General features: G+C 47.0%; 1 protein-coding gene across 1 annotated transcript; it reads right to left on the bottom strand.

Moving 5' to 3' along the window:
* Positions 1–2,781: 2,781 nt before the first annotated feature.
* IL17D (interleukin 17D) lies at positions 2,782–13,955 on the bottom strand. The gene is made up of 3 exons (XM_068671149.1): positions 13,703–13,955; positions 13,294–13,586; positions 2,782–4,621 (listed from the first exon to the last, which is right to left on the bottom strand). Exons 1-3 carry the CDS (start codon positions 13,715–13,717, stop codon positions 4,306–4,308), a joined length of 624 nt encoding a protein of 207 aa, XP_068527250.1. The 5' UTR covers positions 13,718–13,955; the 3' UTR covers positions 2,782–4,305.
* Positions 13,956–20,904: the final 6,949 nt, after the last annotated feature.

Raw genomic sequence — 20,904 nt, 5'->3', positions numbered from 1 at the left:
AGCTTTCGTCAGTGAGAGGATGCAAGCTGGTTTTGTCCTTTCTGGGGAAGTAGCCGTGTTCCTGAGGCTGCAAGTCACAAAAATCTGTAGTGAATCTGTACTTTGTGCCAACTCTAAGAAATGTTCTGTAACAGCAAATAGCTCTCTTTTCAGTAACGTGATTATAAAACAAAATATCAGTGTCAAGTGAGGAGTGGCTGGCATTACTGTGGATCTTTTGGGGACTGCCTTTCTCTTGGAGCAGCCTGTGGTGAGGTTTTCATTACGATGCCACTCTTCCAGAGGCGTTTATGACTGCGGAGGCACGCGTTATGACACGCTGCAGCCGTGCAGCAGCAGGACACCTCAGCACCGTGCGGGCGCGTGTGTCCGTGCAAAGGTGACAGTCAGCAAGGGAAACCCAGCATCGTGCGCACGGGCTGACGGCTGCAGGTGGAGGAGCAGATCCCACAGCTGCCCACATCTCCCCCGAGATGACAGGTGGAGCATTTTGAGAATGCCATGGCATGAAATCCAAGGTACTTTGATTAAGCTCTGACCTGCATTTCCCATTAAAGTTGCTGCCGCACTTACCTGGCACAGCTGGCCGGGCTCCATACAACACGGCCGCCTTCCCCCCTCTGCACGGGGCAAGGGAAGCAGCTCCTGTCGCTGCTCCTCCACCTATTTTGCAACCTCCTTAGAAAGAAGTGCTGCAAAACCACGTGGTAGCTGATGCCACCCAGCAGAAATATGTAGCTATGGTAAATCTGCTGCTTAATCCCGAAGAAATATGCAGGTGTTTATGCTTTCTGGGTGTGTGTGATAGCCTTTTTCCCTTGTCCACTTGCTGCTGGTGATTTCGTGTTTGCTTGCAGCTGTAGGTCACTGCCTACTCATGCGAACAGCTCCGTGTGATGACAGGCCTTTAAACCTAAGCTGGCATCTCAGGGTTTCCTCAGCCTTCCTGCGGGACACAATTTTTCCGGCGTATCCTAAGTGATACTACAGAGAAGAGAAGTTCTTTACCGAGGATATTGTTCCGTGTTTTGTGGCTCCTAATGTATTCCAGGGACAACCTCATTGAAGGAAAAGATTTTCCTGGCACAACAAAAGATTTCTCAAATCAGCCACAGCTGCCAGATAGTTTCAGCTTTGAATTGTTTGCATTTATTGGGCCTGGAGTTGGTTCAATGAGGCATTTCATGTCTGCCTTGTGTCAACAGTTTGTGAGCCTTGAAGCAACTCCAGTGAACTTCCCTCCCCCCGTGCAAATTAAAGGCAAGGCTACGGCAGCTGTAACCGGAGGGCGAGAAGCTGGAAAATGTCGCACCGCGGTTGAAGTCAACCTGATATAAATCCATGATGTGATGAGATCTTAAAAAAAGGGGAAAAAGTCTAAACAAACACAAACTGCATTTAATACTCGAACTTTTCCACATGAGTAACGTGGAGGGAGGGCGTAATGGAAGGGTGTTGTGAAGGTTAACAAATGTTTGCATGGCTAATCGCTTTTGATGTGAAGTATTAGGAAACAGTTGTTCACTAACAAATTATTATCAAACAGTTGCTCATGCTGAAACATAAACACGGCTTTTAGGAGACAGCTAATGGGAGAGCTGGACCAGGAAGCAAACTGGCTCAGCCAAAGTGTTTGTCCCAGAAGTGAATGAAGATTAACAAAGGAAGCCGGCCTCTAAGTGGAATAGCATGGAGGTGCCTGCGACCATAGGAAGCTTTCTGCACTTGTTGAGTATGCAGGGAAGGAGGTCGCCAACATCCATAATCTATTGATCCGCTGAGGTTTTGCAGTTCCCTAATACTTTCCTTTCAGTCATCCAATTCCTGGAGCTTTATGTAAGCTACAGCATCTGTTTTTCTGGGTTGGCAGAACCAGTTGTGTTCCATTTACCTGCTCTGAGCCCAGCATTCCCAGGAATTCCCAGAACATGCTCTGGTTACTTGGAAAACCTCAAACTGATGCCGTAATTTATGCCTGCAGGACAGAGTGTTACAGCAAAAAGTGAGATTTCTTTTTTTTTTTTCCTTCTCAATTCCAGACAAATAAATGTGTGGACACTCCTTAACTTAGTAGTTGAGTATTTACTAAGTGCTGAGGGCTGTGCGGTTTGGGGTCTTTTTGTTGTTGCTGTGGGGCTTTACAGTATTTTACAGTGAATTTATATGTTGGGGAGTCTGAAGGTCCGATTTCACCCTGTCTGAAGTGTGAGCGTGGAAAGAAAACACTGCATAATCGTGAAACCTTAAGGAACTGGGACTGCTGAAGCATCATCTAATGCAGTGTTTCTCTGGCTGTGCCTCCCTTTTGAGGCCCTCTGTCTTTGATTAGCATTTCCCTGTTCTCAGAGGGTGAGAAGTCCTTCCACATTAGGAGGATGGAAAAGTGGCTGTAATAGCTGCAAGTATTTACATTCTCTGGGGAACAGGTAACTACCTTTAATTGCCGGCAGCAGCTAGGCAATTAGCTGTTCTCTGAGTAGTGTAAACACTTTGTGACCTCCTTTGAACCTTTCTTTGAGCATCCCTTTGAGCTAGAAGCATCCCGGTTTGAGGAGACACAGAGCTAAAGACAAGTAGAATTGTGAAAAAAAAACATCTGCAAGGAAACAGTTATATACGTCAATCTGACATTGTGATGGGGATCTTCCTTTTATTGGTTTGTGGAGCCCTTAAAAGTTGTTTTAAGCTTTGTAAGAAGCTACAGATTGCACTATGAAAATACTGTTATGCTGTACTGAGTCATAAAGGGCACAGTCAGTAAATGCACACCAAGACAAGAAGTTGTCATATGATTTTAATTCTCTATTAACTTGTTAATTCTGTTTGGCTTGTTGCCTTTCCATTCTTCATCCAATGACAGCCCGAAGGAGTGAGTGTGCCATTGTGTACAGTAGGGACGTCCTCCGTGTGAACTAAGCCCAATTTGGAGATTCTCGATGCAGCAAAGACCTTGGCACATGCGGTATTTACTCTGGTTTGCAATGGCATTGCAGTCATGGTCAGTCAACTGTTAAAAGACACTGGGGTGTTCATTCTGAGATTTATCAGCTTTGGTGATTGTGACTCTTGGAGCAGTTGTGGTCATGCAGGGTATGCCCAGCTATTCCTGATTATTGTTCCCTCAACTAAGTCAGCCTTTGGACCCTCACTCTGGAAACATGGGGTTTTAGAAATCGAGGGTTTGCAGTTAGGTTTTGCCCCCAGGTTCCTGTAGGCTACAGAGATGGAAAACTGAGTGTTTTTGCAGGTGATTGTCTGCTACTGGTAGCCCAGGGAAAAACGAGCAGCACTAATGGTATAAATCACTTGGATTTAACAAGTTTGGGTTGTCTGGGACTCACCTCAGTGACCTCCGTACCATCTAAAAGTGAAGCACGTAGACTGTTTACTCATCTGCAGGTACGTGGATGAAGCCTACCCTTTGTACTTGATTTTTAAATGGAGAATTTCCTTTCCTAACATGAAAAACATTTTGGCCTTTCAACTTCACGGAACACAATGTTATCACAACAACCAGCAAGCAGTTAATGGTGAATGAAATCTAATACAGAACTCTTGGGACCCAAGGTTGTTGGTGTTTTTTTTTTCCTAATGGATATTTTCTTTGCAATTAGACTTAGTCCACACTGGAAACATCCACTGTGCTTTTATAATATCCTAGCATGCTTTTCCTCAACAGTTTTGTACCCTTAGCAATTTGGCAAGTTTAAAAACAGCACTCGTAGGATGTTGTTTCATGAATGACTCCTGCACAGCAAAGGTTCCCGTTCTGTAGTATATAAACAGCCAAAGGTGTAACAGCCAAGAACACTGCTGTGAGTTGAGATATGCAGTATAGAGGAAAGCTCTCCCTGCCTGAAAAAACATCCTTTTAACTGCTGACTTGACACACGTGTGGTAGCTGTGTGATCTTTATATAAAAGTATTTAAAAGCAGAGTATAAGAGACTCCTTCAAAATATCTACAACCAGTAGTCTGCTATAGTAACAGATAGCATGTTGTACATTTGCATCATCTAAAATTTACTGTGAATAAGCAAGAATAAAATGTTCTGCTCTAAGGAAAAAAAAAAAAAAGAAGCTACGCTGGAATTTGTAAAAATACTCACAAGAGCTAAAGAAGTTCTTGGTACGAATTGCGGTTGCTAATGATCTGAGTGACCGGGCAAAAATTTCCATCTTATAACTGAAATGACTGCAAGTAGAGAATCAGGGTAAGCTGCTCAGTGTTCTGCTGTCATGCAGTTTCCTGAGGTGGGAAAATAATGTGAAGCCAATCCTATACACATGATTCTTCATACACTCTTCATTCTGATGATGGCTTGTTCTGGTTTACGAGCAACTTCATTTCTTGCTTATCTATGCTGGAATTTACACTTTCGGCCTCTTTCTCTGGCTCGGGGACACAAGTGCAGCCCACGGGGATAGTGACGTAGTCTTCCGTGTACACGTAGCGGCCCCCGGCACAGGACGAAGTGCGGCGGAGGATGACGGTGGGCATGTACACGGGGGTGCTGCGGAAGTGGAAATTCTCCTCGCCGAAGATCCCCATGAGGCAGCCCTTGCACAGGCAGTACGCTTCGGGAATGTACTTAGGGTATCTCGTGGGATCGTATGAAATTCTACAGGAAAGCAAATAATAAAGAGTCATTAGCATCTCTCCATGTATTCATCTGGAAAACATTATTGTAATGTTGTTTGACTGTAAACATTTATACAGCGTTTTTTTTTTGTTGGCTTTTTTTTCTTTTCTTTTTTTTTGGCCAGGAAAAACAGCTGTAGTTGTTGCTGTCTGGCTTCTTATTTGTAAAACGGAAAGAAAAAGCATGAACAGCCAGCTTACAGACCTGCCCGGGTCCTACAGGGCACGCTGAAGGATGAAGTGCCTGGCTTTCCGAAACGTGAGATTCGGGGGTTTAAAAGGAGTCCGTCTTGCCTGTGACTGAGTGGGTAGCTGGGACATTAAAAAAGAACCTTGGACATTTCCAAACTTTTGATCCACCTTAAATTCTTAAAAACTACGACAACTACTTGTTAACATTGTTACTGTAGAAGCTATGATGTGATGATTTAAAGTTTTATAATTTAAATAGTGTTAAATTGTACCATTCTTTCCGCGATAGTTTTTGCTCCCTCATATGCTTGGGGTGTTCGGGGTTGTAAAGGTTCCTTCCTCTTGAAAGCAGAACTCGGCTTTTCTTTCCCTAATTCACCTCTCTTGTCTCTGCTTCTCCCTCTAACAGAATAATAACACATGCATGCCTACACTGAGATAAACTGCAATATTAATGTTTTTGCTGCCCTCTCCTGCCACGTTTTGAAGTGAGGCATTGCCCCAAAGGTTCCAGAGCGTACATCCTCTATTTTTTGTTTTCCTACATTTTGTTGTTTTACCCATTCGCTTTGCTTACTAAAGCACCGTTTCTGGAAAGTTCCCATTAGCAGTCGCTGGACAGCTTGGATCCTAAGTGCAGCTTGCACCAGCGGAGTCCAAGACACAACATTCCTCACCGGACGCAGCTGGAGGCAGAAATAAAGGCGTGATATTTGGGTTTCAAGTAATAGTGATCCTGACTGCCTCAAAACTGGTGTTCTCAGCAGACGGTAAAAGCTGATAAAGTCAGCGTGGTTTATTTTTTGAAATTAAAAAAGGAGTACACAGCATAAAAAATGAAGTGTGTAGTTACAAAGAATATCATGGTGATGATGGATTTGTTGCTCAGATCTTCACCCACTTCTCCTGCTTACACTGGAAATAATTGCAGGGCATGGCTGTAACTCGCTAATTACAACTGGGTGCCATCAGTCCAGCAAAAATGTTTGCATCGCCAGAAAAAGAGGATTGTTTTTATACGTGTAACATACACCCGCAGTCCTCTTTGTGGAGGACCTCTCCCCAGATCCCTTTCTGCCCTGGCACTTCAGCACTGGCTCTTTTTCAGAGCTGGTTGAGCCACGTGCTGTGTGTCAGCGTGGGCCGCCCCCGTGCTCCTTCCCCAGAGCCCCGGGGAGGATGCTGACCCTGTGTTTCTTACCAGCAGCACTCACTCACCTCTCACCTAGCAGAAAACCCTTTTCTCCCCCATGCCCCTGCTCCCCCTTCACGCAGCAGGCTGCTCACCCACACGCAGCAGGCTGCCAGGCCTCTCCTGCAGGCTGCGGGAGTGGGAGGACGCTCGGGGAGGTCATCTGGGCCAAATGCCTCCACCAAGGCAAGCCTGGAGGCGTTTGCTGATGTTTGTCCAGCCTGTTCTTAAAAACCTCCACAGGAGATTCCCCAGAGGTCTGCCCAGAGGCTCTGCGGCAGTGTCTGACTGCCTCTTTATTTGGTAAGTTTTCCAGCAGTGAAGCAGAGTGGGGTTTTTCTTGCAAACATAATCAATCATTTCCCGTGCTTGGCCTGGAAATTACAGCAGCGGAGGCTAAAAAAATGAGTAACAGTCAAAGGTTTGATATTAGAGAAGGTATCAGTGAACTCTGAGATGAGAAGGGACTTCTGCTGCAGAAGGGGCAGCATAAGCCTGCCTCCAGCTGTAGCGACACGGGCACTTTACTCATCAAAAGCTGCAGCCCGTCTCTCCCTCGCACCTCTGCCCTGCGCTGGTGCTCAGGTTCTCCTGGTCACAGGACTGACGGGGGAATTCCTCCAGCTGGAAAGCTGCCTGGCTGAAAGCTGGATTTGGGTCTTCAGCTGTCTTGCCGCGTGGAGCAGAGTCCTACATGAATGAGGCAGCGCGGACACACAGCTGTGGATGGGGGCGGAGGGGGGCTGCTCTTTTCAGGAGAAGTAACCCCAGTGTACCACACTGAAACAAATCTGGAACTGCAACTTTAGACAAACACAAACCCAGTTATCCCTTCATCAAAGAAAATAGGCTTTTTTACTGTTATTTTTGTGGTATTTTATATATATTTTACCATATATTCCGGATTCTTTGCCTTTTTTAAGGAACTTGATTTCCTCGCAGAGAAATGTGACCAGCTCTCCCACAGCCAGACATCTGTGATGCTGCAGATAGGTTTTGCAAAGCTTCTCTGTCCCATTTGCACTTGCTTACTTTCCCCAGGAAATACCTTCGTGTTACAGGATCTCACACCAATGTGACATAAAATGTCTGCTAGCCAGCAGTAAGTGGAACACGGTCATTCCTCCTGCGATACATTCCCATTTCAAACCTGAACGTGAATAATTTCAGTGGCAGGCTGTTAAACTCACCGTGTGTCAAGGCAGTGGTATTTCCCATACTGTGTTATCTCTAGCACCTGGTTTATGATGTTACTGGAAAGCACAAAAAAAGCTTGGTGCAAACAGCACTTCCACTAATAACAAGAGGACTGTGTCAGTGGAATCAGGGTCTACAACAAACCTCCCCATTCTGAATTCCCATGTGGCAAAAGTCTGGCACCAGTGAGGTTTTTTGGAAGGATGGTGTGGTGTGATTTCCTCCTCTATTTGGAAAATCTCCTCTATTCTCAAGTGTGGTATAGAAACTCCTGCTCCATGAGATGAGGACTGAAAGGAATCAGAGAGGCTCCAAACCCCAAAGTGAATCCAAAACATGGTTTTGCATCCAGACCTGAACTTCGGTAATAACGAACCAGAACGTGTGGAGTAATGCCTCCGGAAACCAAATGCTGCACTAAACGTACACCGCTTTGGAACCATACCCAGGGTTCTGCATCTTCACCTCAAACCTTTTAAGAAAGTGTAACTGAAGCCCCATTTTATTCTTTCTAGGGAGCCCAGACCGATGGGGTCTGCACTGCCAGCAAACCCCAGTAACCCAGCCGTGTGAGGGCACTTGTGAGACCTGCCTCCTGCCTTCACGCATTGCACGTAATCGCTTTGTGTCTACAACAGGCTCTGCTGCTGAAGCCTGATGCAGATCCATTACTCCCAGCACTACCAGTCACATTTTTAAGTCTTCTCCTGCAACAGGACAAACGTGTTTGGTTAAACTTGGGTTAAAGATCTGGATAAAAAGCATTTTTATATATATTTTTATATTTAGCATTTTTATATACATTTTTATATTTAAACTTGGGTTAAAGATCTGGATAAAAAGCAGTCGGTTCCCCGACTCCTTCCTGCACCTAGTGAAAGATGCACCAGCTGGGAGGAGCTGTCGATGTTGCTGGTGATGCAGCAAGCTGCTGCCCAGCCCGTGCTCCTCAGCTGCAAGTGACAGCAGCGAGCTGTGCGGGGCTGCTGTGTTTCCATCTGCTGGAACAAGCAGCGGGTTTGTACTGAACTGGAACTGCTAATGAAGTGTGACTCGTTCGAGGGTGCTTTTCCTTATGACCCTGTAAGTGTTCTGAGAGCTCCCAGTGAAAAACAAACTTCCTGCCGTTTATGCACTAAGCCTGGAAATCAAGAGAGACACTTCTGTCACAAGCAAAGCTCTTGCAAAGACTTCATCTGTCTTGTCCTGTACTGCTACTGTCAGATGTAGCATTTTTAACAATATTACCACTTTGTAGTTCAAACCCAGAGGGTCAGATGCTGTGCTGGATTCGGCAGGTACAGCCACCTCTTCAGAAAATCACAGCTGGCGTGAGGCTATTCAGTTACACAAGCACTGGAGTTAAATATCTGCACATCAAACAAACTAAGCACGATGTAAACTCAACAGAAGAACTCCTGCTACAGAGAAATAAATGTCTTGCTAAGGGAAAAAAATAGTTGTTAGCTCCTAATGCTGTAAATACTTCAGAGTGCAAGGTAAAGGGACGATGCTGTGCATGTTAGACCTCTGATAACATCCAGCTGTTGTACGAGCATGCACTCAAACCACGAGGACAGCAGTTCTGCGTCCCCTTCTGTTCTTGCCCTCACCTGCATCTCTGGCTCTTGCATGCTGAGCCACACGATAATGTCAAATCTTGGAAAATGAGCTGGGTAAGGGTCTTGAAAATCACTGGAGTCTTGTTTAAAGGAAATGCCACCCTTGTATGACATTTTTTCAAAAGCACAGCAGACAAGCTTGCCTTCAGTGGTAAAGACAAACTTGCCTGTATTGTTTTTATTGAGATTTTACGTAAATAAGCACTAAGCCAAGGATATGCATAAACTGAAATTGTTTTTTGAAAAGCAGAAAAAACAAGCTAGGCAACGTCTGAGAAAGGGACCAGCTAACACTGGGTTTCCTGATGAGGTTAACACTGACAATAACAATTAAATCTCTGCTTTACTCAGTGTTGCTGCCTAGGAACTCAGTACAGGAAAGGAGTTTAAGAAGGAATCCTTAAAGGATGTTGAGAAGCGTTGCTGATTATTTCATCTTACTGCCTATCAGTAAACAACCCCCTGTGGAAACCATCACCTCTCTACAGAAGTCCCTTATTACTTTTCTAGCAGAGACAAAATGCTGGATGCAAAACAAAAGAAGGCAGGCTCAGCTTTTGAGAAACTAAAGCTCTAAGCTCATCTTTCAACCCAGTAAGTGAGCCTTTAGTAAACATGGGAGTAAGCTCCCAGAGACAAACACAAAATCCATGAGACTTGGAAATTCAGAATCAGGAATGAATTCTTGAATACACATCAAGGTTTTTGCCAAATTCATGCAGAAGTGTGTTTGCAGAAGCCTCTGAATGTATTCCTATAACTCTTCCTGTAATTTCTAGCCATGAAAGGTATTAGAGCCCTAAGACAACAGACAATAAAACCGAAGCCGATGAAAATAAACAGCTGATGAATGGAACAGCACCTGGGGCTGATGAATGGAACAGCCCCGTCACAGAAATCACAGATCAGCACTGTCTGCAAACTTGCCATTGACTTCAGCGGGACCAGACGGCTCAACCTTTACACCCAGCTTTACGATCAGAGCCTACAAACGTGTAGGCACGTGTTTAAAATTAACCCCTTTTTAATGGCTCGTGTCCACGAGTGAAGTTACTTGGGTGTGCATCTCTGGAGCTGAGCTTGCCTTGGTAAGGTTCCACCACGCCTGTGGCTTCTGTAGATTTTAACAAGTGACACCCAGCCAGTGCTGTCATGGTGAGGGAAGGGGTGGTGAGAGAAGCCCCTGCACAAACCTGTGAAGCTCCTGTAAAACATGGCAATGGCCAAGGACCATGGCACTTCCCTGTAGAAGCAGGCTGCCTGGGTCTCACTGAGTGTCCATGCAATGCTACCAAGCAGTGCCTGGAGAGAGGTCACAAGCTGGCACACCGTCGGCCTGATGATTTCACAGCATGCTGCTTTCAAGGCAGAGCTGCTGCTTTCGACTCTACTTTTTTTTAAAAAAATGGGTAATTCCTGGCCCAGCTCCCCGCCATGCTGAGCACATCCAGCATCCTCCAGATTTCACTCAGCTCAGCTGACTTCAGTTCAGGGAACTCTGATGCCTCTTTATAGCTCCGCAGAGTAAGGAGCGATACGGGTGGCTGAACTTCATGCTCCGAGCTATACATTGATCTCCTGTGACCATCAGGATGGAATTTCAGTATCAGGCAGATGAATTAGTACTTTCCCCTAACTTTTGCCTGAAATACCAACTGTTAGTTACCTGCCAGCAGCAGGATGTTGGATCAGATGGATCCTTGGTGCAATCCACGTGCAACTCCTGTATCTTTGGGTTGTAGCAAGCCAAAAGTGATGCAAGTCTTGTAATTTGTATAACAAAATTAAAGATATCAAATAGAAAATAAGTAATGACAACAGAACAAAGACAAGGAAAGAAACCACACAAGAATCACCTGTACTTTTACTCAGTCAAGCCTAATTCTTCCACACTTGGACAAACTTGGATACAGAGCAGTAGGGTGGACGTTACGCATGGATCTCTAAGTAAATTATTTCATTCTTTCTCACAAATGTTGGTTTGAAAAAAATTGCAGTTGACTTGAAGTGTCATGCAAGCAGAAGAATTACAAGAAGCAGTGTTAAACAGCTGGGAACAGGTGCCTAGGGAGATCTTCAGGGGAAGGTAAGTAGAGCCAGACTTAATATCTTTATTATTAATGATCTGGAATGGGGAGTACAAACAGTATGTTAATGAAATCTGCAGCTGGTCACAACGGGAACTGCTGCAACACCAGTGAAGACAGAGAAATAGCACAATATATCTCAGACATGAAAATGCAGGTCAAAAGGAAAAAAGACCCTGTCTGCATTAAGGAGAGATCAACTGCTCTGTAACTCTTTAGTGGCAGAAAAGAGGCCAGAGAGCTTCTGAAGTCTGCGAGATGCTGGAACTGGGCAGGAATCTCAATGCAAGATTCAAACAGTGCCAGTCGTGCTTTGGGGGTGCCCCATCCTGCGACCCTTGGTAAGATAAGGGAAGGGGAGCAATTTATGAGGAAGACCTGAGAGAATTAAATGTAAGCAGGCTCATAAAAATAGTTCCATAACACAGGAGAGCACTGTATGCAGATTTTCAGAATAACACCCTTGCCATAGAAAAGAAATTGTTGGGATCATTTAAGTGGAGTTGGTTAACCACTGACAAGACATAACGTGCCACGATCTGCTTTAATGGAGAGCAGCACATCCTTTCTGAAGAGATGCAACAGCTCCAGTGGGATCTGGGAGACTGCTTAGAGGGTAACGGGGTGAATACCTGTCATCTAAATGCTGCTGATCTGATTCTTCAACCTGATCTTCCTAATGCTTTTTCTATCTGGCTTCACAATCTATGAAACAGCAGGTTGTAAAAACAAAAGCACCTTACTGTTCATAATGAGCAATTTTATATTTTACACTTTCATCACACATCTTGCAATGTTTGTTGCCATCTCATAGCGCTAATAATGAAGTAAAAATGGGATCAAGAGAGAAAGCGGGGAGATCTGCTAACTAGACAATGTTCTCTCTTACAAACTGAGCCTATACAGAGCTCCAACTGAAAATAAATACCTGCCCAAAGAGATGTGAGTATGGAAATCACCACTTTCAGACAAGGAGAACGATTTTCTGATAGCATGAGTATTTGGCAAAACCAATGTAAAAATACCTGAGCTTAACAGTAGGTGTTCATCATACTTGTTTTTTGCATGTTTAGGTTGGTTAAAAAATTCTCAGTCTGCTTTGAAAAAATGTATTACTAAAAATACTCTTTCTAAAAATACTTTGTTTATGAAAGGCTTATTGATCAAATAAACCATTTTTCTTTCAGTAGGATTACTTCTTAAACTAAAAGTGGGAGAAAACCATGCCACAAAATAAATGTTTATGGGAGATCACTAACAAGGAGATGTATTTAAGTTTGCTGGATATACAGTAACTGTCTCAGAGTATTTATGAAAGATAACACACAGAAAGTAGCAAGAAAGTTTCTTTAAAGTTTCTGCACATTTTAGCTTCCCGTTGCCTGCAGTGTCTTCACAGAAAGCTGGAAATTGTCCCCAGATCTGTCACTCTTTCTCAGACAAAACTACCAGAAGACCTGTCAGTGAGAATGGGACCAAAGTTTCCAAGCTTTTCCAGAGTATCCCACAGAAGCGCAGCCCCTTGTTTTGGGGTATTAAGCAGCCTAACAGCAGATTAAGTTTGCTTGGGTTTTTTTACGCCCCCTTACAAACAGCCTGTCAGCCACCTCGGGGGATGTGGGTTTGTGAAGTGCTGGTTGAAAACACATGTAGAGAACCGCAGCACTCATGCCTCTCCTACGCTCTCTTACAGCAAACTGGATGGTAAACTGCTGGGACTATCGGTGTTGGGATACCTGGAGATACAGCTCCGTTGGGCTGCACCCAGAGCACGTGTTGCTCTCAGGTGCATTTAGAAGCCAGCAGTGGCTGGGGAAATGGCTTGGGGAGAGCATCTGAGCCCCATGGGGCTGCCATGAGGTGATGGGCGGTGTGCTTGGCTACTGCCTGCTGTCTATGGTCCTGTGTGTCCAGCCAGGTTCACCTCAGCGTCCAGTCAGGTTCCCTTCTGTGTCCAGTCAGTTTTCCCCGTGTCCAGTCATGCTCCTCCCTATGTCCAGTCAGGTTCACCTCAGCATCCAGTCAGGTTCCCCACCATGTCCAGTCACGTTCCCCTCTGCGTCCCGTCATGTTCCTCCCTATGTCCAGTCAGGTTCACCTCTAACTCCAGCCAGGTTCCAGTCCATGTCCCATCACGTTCCCCCCTGTGTCCCGTCGGGCTCCCCTCTGTGTCCAGCCACCGTCCCCTCTGCATGCAGCCCTCCTGGCGCTCCCACCCGACGCTGCCCCCTCAGGGCTCGCTCCCCGTGCGTGCAGCCCCCTTCCTCCCCGTCCCCCTCTCCCCGGTCCCGGGCGCCCCCATCCCCGCCCGTATCGCCCCTCTCCGATCCCCCAGCCCCTTTTCCCCCCTCACACCTCTCACCTGTACGCCCAGGGCGAGGCGCTGCGCATGTTGACGGGCAGCCGCAGCCTCTTGTCGCCGGCCGGCCGTGCCCCCGCGGGGCAGCTGGCGTTGTGCTGCTGGCGGCCGGGCGGCTCGGGCTGCAGCGTGTGGTGGAAGGCGCTGAGCATGCCGGCGGCCAGCCGCCCGTACAGCTGCTCCAGCAGCTCCTCGGGCCTCTCCCCGCAGCCCCGGGGCCGAGCCGGCCGCTTGGGAGCTTTGGCGGCGTCCGAGGGCAGCGGCAGCAGCGCCGCGCACAGCAGCGCCGCCAGCACCTGCAACGACGCCGCCGTCAGCGACCCCCGGGCTCACCCCCCCCACACACCACAACCACCGCCACCGCCACCACCCGGCCCGCGGCTCCTTGCCCTCGGCTCCCCGCCGCCCTTACCCTGCCTCGCTGCATGGCGGCGGCCCGAGGAAGCCGAGGGGAGGCTGCCGCCGGCTCTCCCGCCGGAGGAGCTGCTGGAAAAGTGCCCCGCGCCGCGCCGCATCTCCCCCCGTGCCAGCGGCGGCTCCGGAGCTCCGCGCCGGGAGCTGCCCAGACACAGGGAGCGGGGAGGGGGGACGAGGAGGGGGGAGAGCCCGCAGCACCGGTGGGTTGGGCACAACGAGATGCAGGGGTGTCTGCTGCCAGCCTGGGACACCCAGAGCAGGCTGCCCAGTAACACGTCCAGGCGGCTTTTGGAGCTCCCCAAGGAGGAGACCCCACAGCCTCTCTGGGCAGCCTGTGCCAGGGCTCCGTCACCCGCCCAGCACAGCAGTGCTGCCTGGTGCTCAGAGGGAGCCTCCTGGGTGCCCGTCTGTGCCCATGGCCTCCTGTCCTGGCACTGGGCACCACTGAGCAGAGCCTGGCTCCGGCCTCTCTGCACCCTCCCGTCAGGGATTTAGGGACACGGATGAGATCCCCCTGAGCCTCCTCTTCTCCAGGCTGAGCAGCCCCAGCTCTCCCAGCCTCTGCTCACAGCAGAGATGCTTCAGTGCCTTCATCGTCCTGGTAGCCCTGCCTTGGGCAATCTCCAGGTCCCTCTGGTACTGGGGAGCCCAGAACTGGACCCAGCACTCCAGGTGTGGCCCCACCAGTGCTGAGGAGAAGGAAGAATCACCTCCCTTTACCTGCTGACAACACTTTGCCTAATGCAGCCCAGGATACCGCAAGCTTCCTTCGCAGCAAGAGCACATTGCTGCCTCGTGTTCAGCCTGGTGCCCACCAGGACCACCTGGGCCTTTTCTGCACAGCTGCTTTGCAGCTGGGTGGCCCCCAGTAAGTCCTGGTGAAGGACTTTGCATTTCTCCTTGTTGAACTCCATGAGGTGCTGACAGCCCATTTCCCCAGCCTGTTGAGGTCCCTCCGGATGGCAGCATGGCCCCCTACTGACTGTATCAGCTACACCTCCCAGCTTTGTGTCATCTGTAAACTTGATGAGGGCACATTCTGCCCAGATTCATACATATCATTAACGAAGACATCAAACAGGACAGGAACCATTATTAACCCCCAGGGCACACTGATAGTGACAATATGACTGTGCCACTAGCCACTACCCTCTAAGCCTGAGCATTCAGCCAGTTTTCAGTCCAGCTCACTGTCTGCTAATCCATCTTCATCAGCTTGTCTATGAGGATCTTATGGAAGACTGTGTCAAAAGTCTTACTGACACTGCTCTCCCTTCCTTTCCCAGGACAGTACTTTCATCATAAATTTTAAGTTGGTCAAGCATGGTGAGTCCATGCTTCTTGGTGAGTCCACACTTCCTGGACTCACCCGATGTGATTTTCTTGTCCTGATGATTTTATTGTCCTTCATGTTCCTGGAAATGCTTTCCAGGATTAGCTTCTCCATCACCTTCCCAGGGACTGCTGTGAGGCTGTCTGGCCTGTAGTTCCCTAGGTCCTCTTTCTTGCCCTTCTTGAAGATAGGACTGGCAATTTCTTTCCTCCAGTGCTTGTGTGCTTCTCCCAGTTGTCATGATCATTCAAGGATTATTGAGAGAGTCCTTGCCATATCATCAACCAGCTCCCTTAGCACTCATAGGTGCATCCCATCAGGGCCCAGCTGATGTATATATGTGCAATTTGATAAAGTATTCCCTGACTTGATCCTCTTCCACTAAGGGTGAATGTCTTCTTTGCTCTAGCCATTCCCCCTGGTCTCTGGGACCTGAGATGCCTGAAAGCCAGTCTTGCTGGTAAAGACTGAGGTGAAGGCTGCATTCAATACCTCAGCCTTCCCTGTGGTCTGCATAACCAGGTCCATTTTCTTACTCATCAAAGGGCCCACATTTTCCCTGGTCTGAGTATTGCCTGGAGCTCCTTGCACAAAGGTCTCCTGGCATTTTTGCCTGAATCATTTTGCCTGGCTCATTGGGATGGACCTCTCTTGAGTCTGGAGGAGATCCTTGAATGTCAACCAGATTTCCTGGGCCCCTTTTCTTTCCCATGGGCTGTACCAAGCAGATCTTTGAAGAGACCTAAGCCATAAGGGTTGTAAAGCTTGCTTTTTGCCTACCAGAGCCCTTCCCTCTGGATCCTGTGAAACCCCAGCTTGGTACCACAGAAATACAAGACATCAGTTTCACAGACCATGCCAGATTTAAAACATAATTGTGGTGGATCTGGCATACCTAATGTGATTAAGTGACTTAATTTCATGGGTTTTGAAAAGTGATTAAGTAAAGTCCAAATGTGATTTTTGTGGGTTTGGTACCTTATGAATCATAAGTCGGTAAATACTCATGCGTGAGAGGTATCATAAACTTAAACTGTATGGGATTTGAATCAGGTTTCAGCTCTGAGGAAGGACTTTTTTTTTTTTTTTTCTAATGGAATTCAAAACTCTTTCCTTTGCAGTCTTTGTGTCCTGGGGCAACAGGCTGGGGAAAGTGGCTTTCCATTTATCCTCATCCAGCCTAATCCCAAGCCCTACACTGCACCTGTCCTAGTGTTACTTCAACACCTCCAAGTGATGTGTTGCAACATGATTAAGACTTATCATAACACATCTTTTTATGATACTCTTCCTATGTTAAACCACTATCTTTTCTTAACACTTTCTGAGTTGCTTGAGGATGTCTCTCTTGGCTTTACATCAACATTACTGGGAGAAGTCTGGCTCAAAACTTCAGAGCGGAAGGAGTGGAAACAATGCCATAGATGTTAAATTGCCAAAGAATTTAATGCTCTGAGTCTCTAGAAAATATTCCAATTCTGTATGCTAGTTGCGTCATACTATCCAATTAACCACTCAAGTAATAATAAAAAGAATCGTAGGAAGGCAACTGATGAGATTCCAGTACACAGGAACTAAAACTGTGCAGTACTGCCTCTCATGACAGCTGACCCTGGAGACAGATGAATTGCAAAAAAATTGGCTTATGTACTTCAGTAAAACTTAGATTCTACCACAACTTGTAGGAGTTACTGAAATGTTATTAATGTACTGGTGTCGTACCATTGTCATTGACTTATGGAAAAGCCTACAAGGACTTCAATGGGTAATGGATGTTTTCTAACAGAAGACAGGTAAGACAGTGAAATGCTTTCCTTTGGAGGCCTCAGATGAAATCACCAGACAGAGCACAGAGCATCCCAGTTGTGCCCAGCCCCATGGTGAGGTCTGCATAGAGCCTGTTAGGCACAAGGTGCCCCAGCCTCCTGCCTCCTCACACTGAACAAAGGACATGACTGGTGGCTCACATCCCACATGTTTCTGTACTGCTCTATGACTGTCCATGTGCCACGTTTTGAAACCCTCTTACCTACATGATCTCAGAGCATCCTGACTGGCTTCCCACTCCCTTTACATCCTTATGTGTGCATAACAAAATATTTACAGATTTCTGTACACATATAATAGAAGGGGTGTAGAATATGCTTAAATATATATTTATATATATTTGTTTATTCATGTGCATATATCGCATATAAAGATATTTAAATATGATAAGGAAACAAGGACCACACAAACCAGAAGAACCAGCCATCGGGTTCATGAATAGGAAACTTGTTTTGAGATGCACTTCGAGATTAAATTGGACCTGTTTAGCCTGGAAAAGAGAAGACTGAGGAGAGACCTCATCAATGTGTATAAATATCTGAGGGGAGGGTGTTGAGAGGATGAAGCCAGTCTCTTTCCAGTTGTGCCCAGCAAGAGGACAAGAGGCAACAGGCACAACCTGAAGCACAGGAGGTTCCAGCTGAATATGAGGGGGCACTTCTGTGCTGTGAGGTGACAGAGCGCTGGGACAGGTTGCCCAGAGAGGCTGTGGAGTGTCCTTCTCTGGAGATATTCAAAACCCCTCCCCACCGCAGCCACTGCTCACCCACTCCTCGCCTCCAGTCTGGGCTGGCAGGCTGAGCTCACAGCCCTTTTTATACCATCCCGTGGCAGCTGTGACAGGGGCACAGCCAACGTCATGCTGCTGTAACATGGCCACCTCATCAAAGGGTGGGTGCTCGGAGCGGGTGGAAGGCCCAGCCCTCAGCTGCTGGTAAAAAAAGGGCTGCTGCTCTTCTGCCTTGTTCAAACATAGCAGGATGGACAAAAAACAGAACTCTGGGGGGAAATGGCCAACATGGAGAGCCCACCATCACTCCCATCTGTGTGGGGACAGCCTCATGTGGGGCTGTTGTCACTCCAAGGCCTGTCACTGCCCTCTCCCCACCTCCCCTTGGCCTTCTCATGGTGGCAGAGACCAGGGAGAGGGAGGTGGAGCTCAGCATGAGGGGGCAGACAAATAAATGGAGTGTCTGAACACCAGGGAGCAATCCAGGTGTTTAACATGATCACCTCGTGCCACTTTGGCTGTCTCAAGTCCTGATATCCTACGTGCATGCATGAAATGGTCAGATAGGATCCTGGGCCTGGGATCAGCCAGGTGGGATGCACAAGGGCAGCTCACGTTGTCCCAGATACTTAATGGCAATGCCCAAAAGTCCACCATCTCTGTCTGTGGGCAGGTAGCTCATCCCTGCTGCACAGAGCGGGGCTCAGCCATCAGGACCATGCTCTGCAGTGTCACTGCAGGTGCTGTGAGGAGACTCCCCCCTGCCTCAGAGCTGCTGCAGTAGAACCAGGCAGGGCTGAGGTAAATGCGCCCACAGCCTACACTCTGAGAGGCTGTTGTCAGTTTTTTTTAATTATTATTATTATTATTATTTATATTGTTTTCCTGCCCACTTGTGAAGCAGTAATACACACAGAAGACCCTAGAGACACTCAAGAAGACAAATGTCTATTTCAGGGGACAGAATTCCTGTGACCCTTTTTCACCTTTATCAAAGTGGAAATTCCATGTTTTGTAAAATTACAGCAATTCATAGGGTCATTCTGAGGAAGCCTACTGTACACTGTGATGTATTTCATACCCATGAAGAGAGAGGTAACTATTTGTTTCTAACTGAATCCAGCACATCCTGAAGAAGACTTCTTATCTCAGGTCCGAGAGGTCAACCGAGGATTGTTTAATACTGTGGCAAATAACATTTTTCATGATAACACAAGCCGAAACAGGATCTCAACAGGATTAGCATTTTGCTAGGTTTAATACTGCTGCCTTCCTAGGATTAAATAAATAAATAAATAAAAATGACAGCAGTCCTATTGTATTTACAAATCTTTATTAGCACAAAAACAGAACTTACATTGTGTCAGAAGCACATACCTGCAGTGTGGCTTCTGGAGATGGAGTCTGTTTTGTATGACCAAAGCTGACTCATCATTTCTCCTCGAGTTTCTGGGATCAAAGTAGACATAGCTCACTTAGCTCACATTCCTGCAGTTCCTGAGATCTACCATAGGGCTGAGGACTTTCTACCTAACAGCACACATTGCTCCTAAGCTGAATGCCAGCCAGGCTAGCACCCTAACAGGGGCATGGTCTTCAAATCAATAGCACAATAACTGCATATATGCACGTAATTGTGCTGGACAGTGCCCCACTAACATGGCCACGCTTACTTCTAGACCCGAGCTGCCTGAATCAGGCAGTTGTGTTCACTGGAGGGCTTGAGGTCCTCCAATAACGTGGTGACAGAGAGCTTTGGAAGCACACAGCTGCTGTTTCCTGAAGGGATTCCAGGTGTACCAGTCCCCACCAAGGATCACTCTACAGCCTGAAGTCCAGGAGGGATATCACATTTTGTCTTCCTACGTGCAGAACATCTCACCCAGCAGAAGGAGGAGGCCACACCTAAGCTGCCTACTAAGAATGCCTCCTGGCCCATGCCAGGCTTTGGGCCATGCCAGGGAATTGTTTGGGAGACTGCTAATAGTCACAGGCCAAACCTGTACCAGGGAGCATGCTGATGGTCTTACAGTAGGGGTGGATACACAAATCAGCTTCCCTGCTTTAGGCCTGCCAGAGCAGGCAGCGTTTTGTTTCTAGCAGAGACACAGCCATAGTTAACGAGGTTTTGAAGGAGCTGAATTTGGACTACATCATTTTGACTGTCAGCAGGACTTACCCTTCCACTGTTGTAGTTTGATCACATGACTTTCTGTCAAGCTCTTGCAAAATAATGTGCAAATACACTGTAACCTAAACCATGACATAATCAGATCCTCATGCTGTAAGAAACAACATGTTCCAGAAGTTCCTGGGAGTTTGTGCAGAAATGGAATAAAAGTGCAACTCTTTGTAAAACACAGAGTTTCACATAATGCAGCTGTGCATCTGGGCAAACGAAACCAAGAAATTCCTACTGATCAAATCTGTCTATAGGAGTGGTTCTGCAGACTAAGGCTGGCTGTCAACCATATCCCAAACAATTAATAATTCATCCCACTTTACCATGGACTTGTCTGTGCAATTGCAGTATTTAAGTAGATGCTTTTGTTAGAAGACTGTGACTGTATCATCTTTTCCTTTGTTTTCCAGCTGTATCCTGTGACGGTCCCAAACACTCTCCCCCACTTTAATTAGTCATACTTCGTTCCACTGCTACCTGCAGCTGAGAATGCTTCCTCCTGCCTGTTGTGACATGGAGGTCCAGGTCTTCCAAGACTGTAAGCCCTACAGGAAAGAACTACTGTAATATGCAGGAATATATCAATCCCCGGACCAGAGCAATAGATATGGCAGCACTGCAGATGATAGCAAGAGCAAGATGGGTGCAAAACCTGGGCATGAGGTTAAGTCATCTGCCTGAGCCCTTCTCTAAGAACTGTTCAGCTCAATTCCCTTCCCACCTCCCCTGTCTATCTAACCAAATTAATTGAAAAAATAAGCACTGTTGTATTGGATGTAAGTGCCAAGGTGCTGGCAACCAAGGGGCTGCAGGGATGGCCTCTGTGAGAAAGGGTTGAGGCTGTCCCATGCATGACCTGGCCAGTTCCAGCTGGCTCCACAAAGGACCAGAATATAGCAAGACGACCGTAGTGCACATGTTGTGTTGACAGGTGTGTAGTGTCTTTGGACTACTGTCAAAGAGTGGAGAAAAGTAAAATCATAAAGGCAGAAATAAATAGGTGGTACCCACTTCCTTATGTTTTTTTTTTTCCTTCCTGTACCTACTCACTTTAAACCCTGAAAACCCAACCTAATTGAAGAAAGACCTAGCAGATTGCCAAGAGACTGCAGAATGGCCCTGGTT

The sequence above is a fragment of the Anas acuta genome, chromosome 1 (assembly GCF_963932015.1).
Source record: "Anas acuta chromosome 1, bAnaAcu1.1, whole genome shotgun sequence".
NCBI classification, from domain to species: domain Eukaryota; kingdom Metazoa; phylum Chordata; class Aves; order Anseriformes; family Anatidae; genus Anas; species Anas acuta.
Note: the sequence above shows the minus strand (reverse complement) of the source record. Positions and strands in the feature narration are given on the sequence as shown.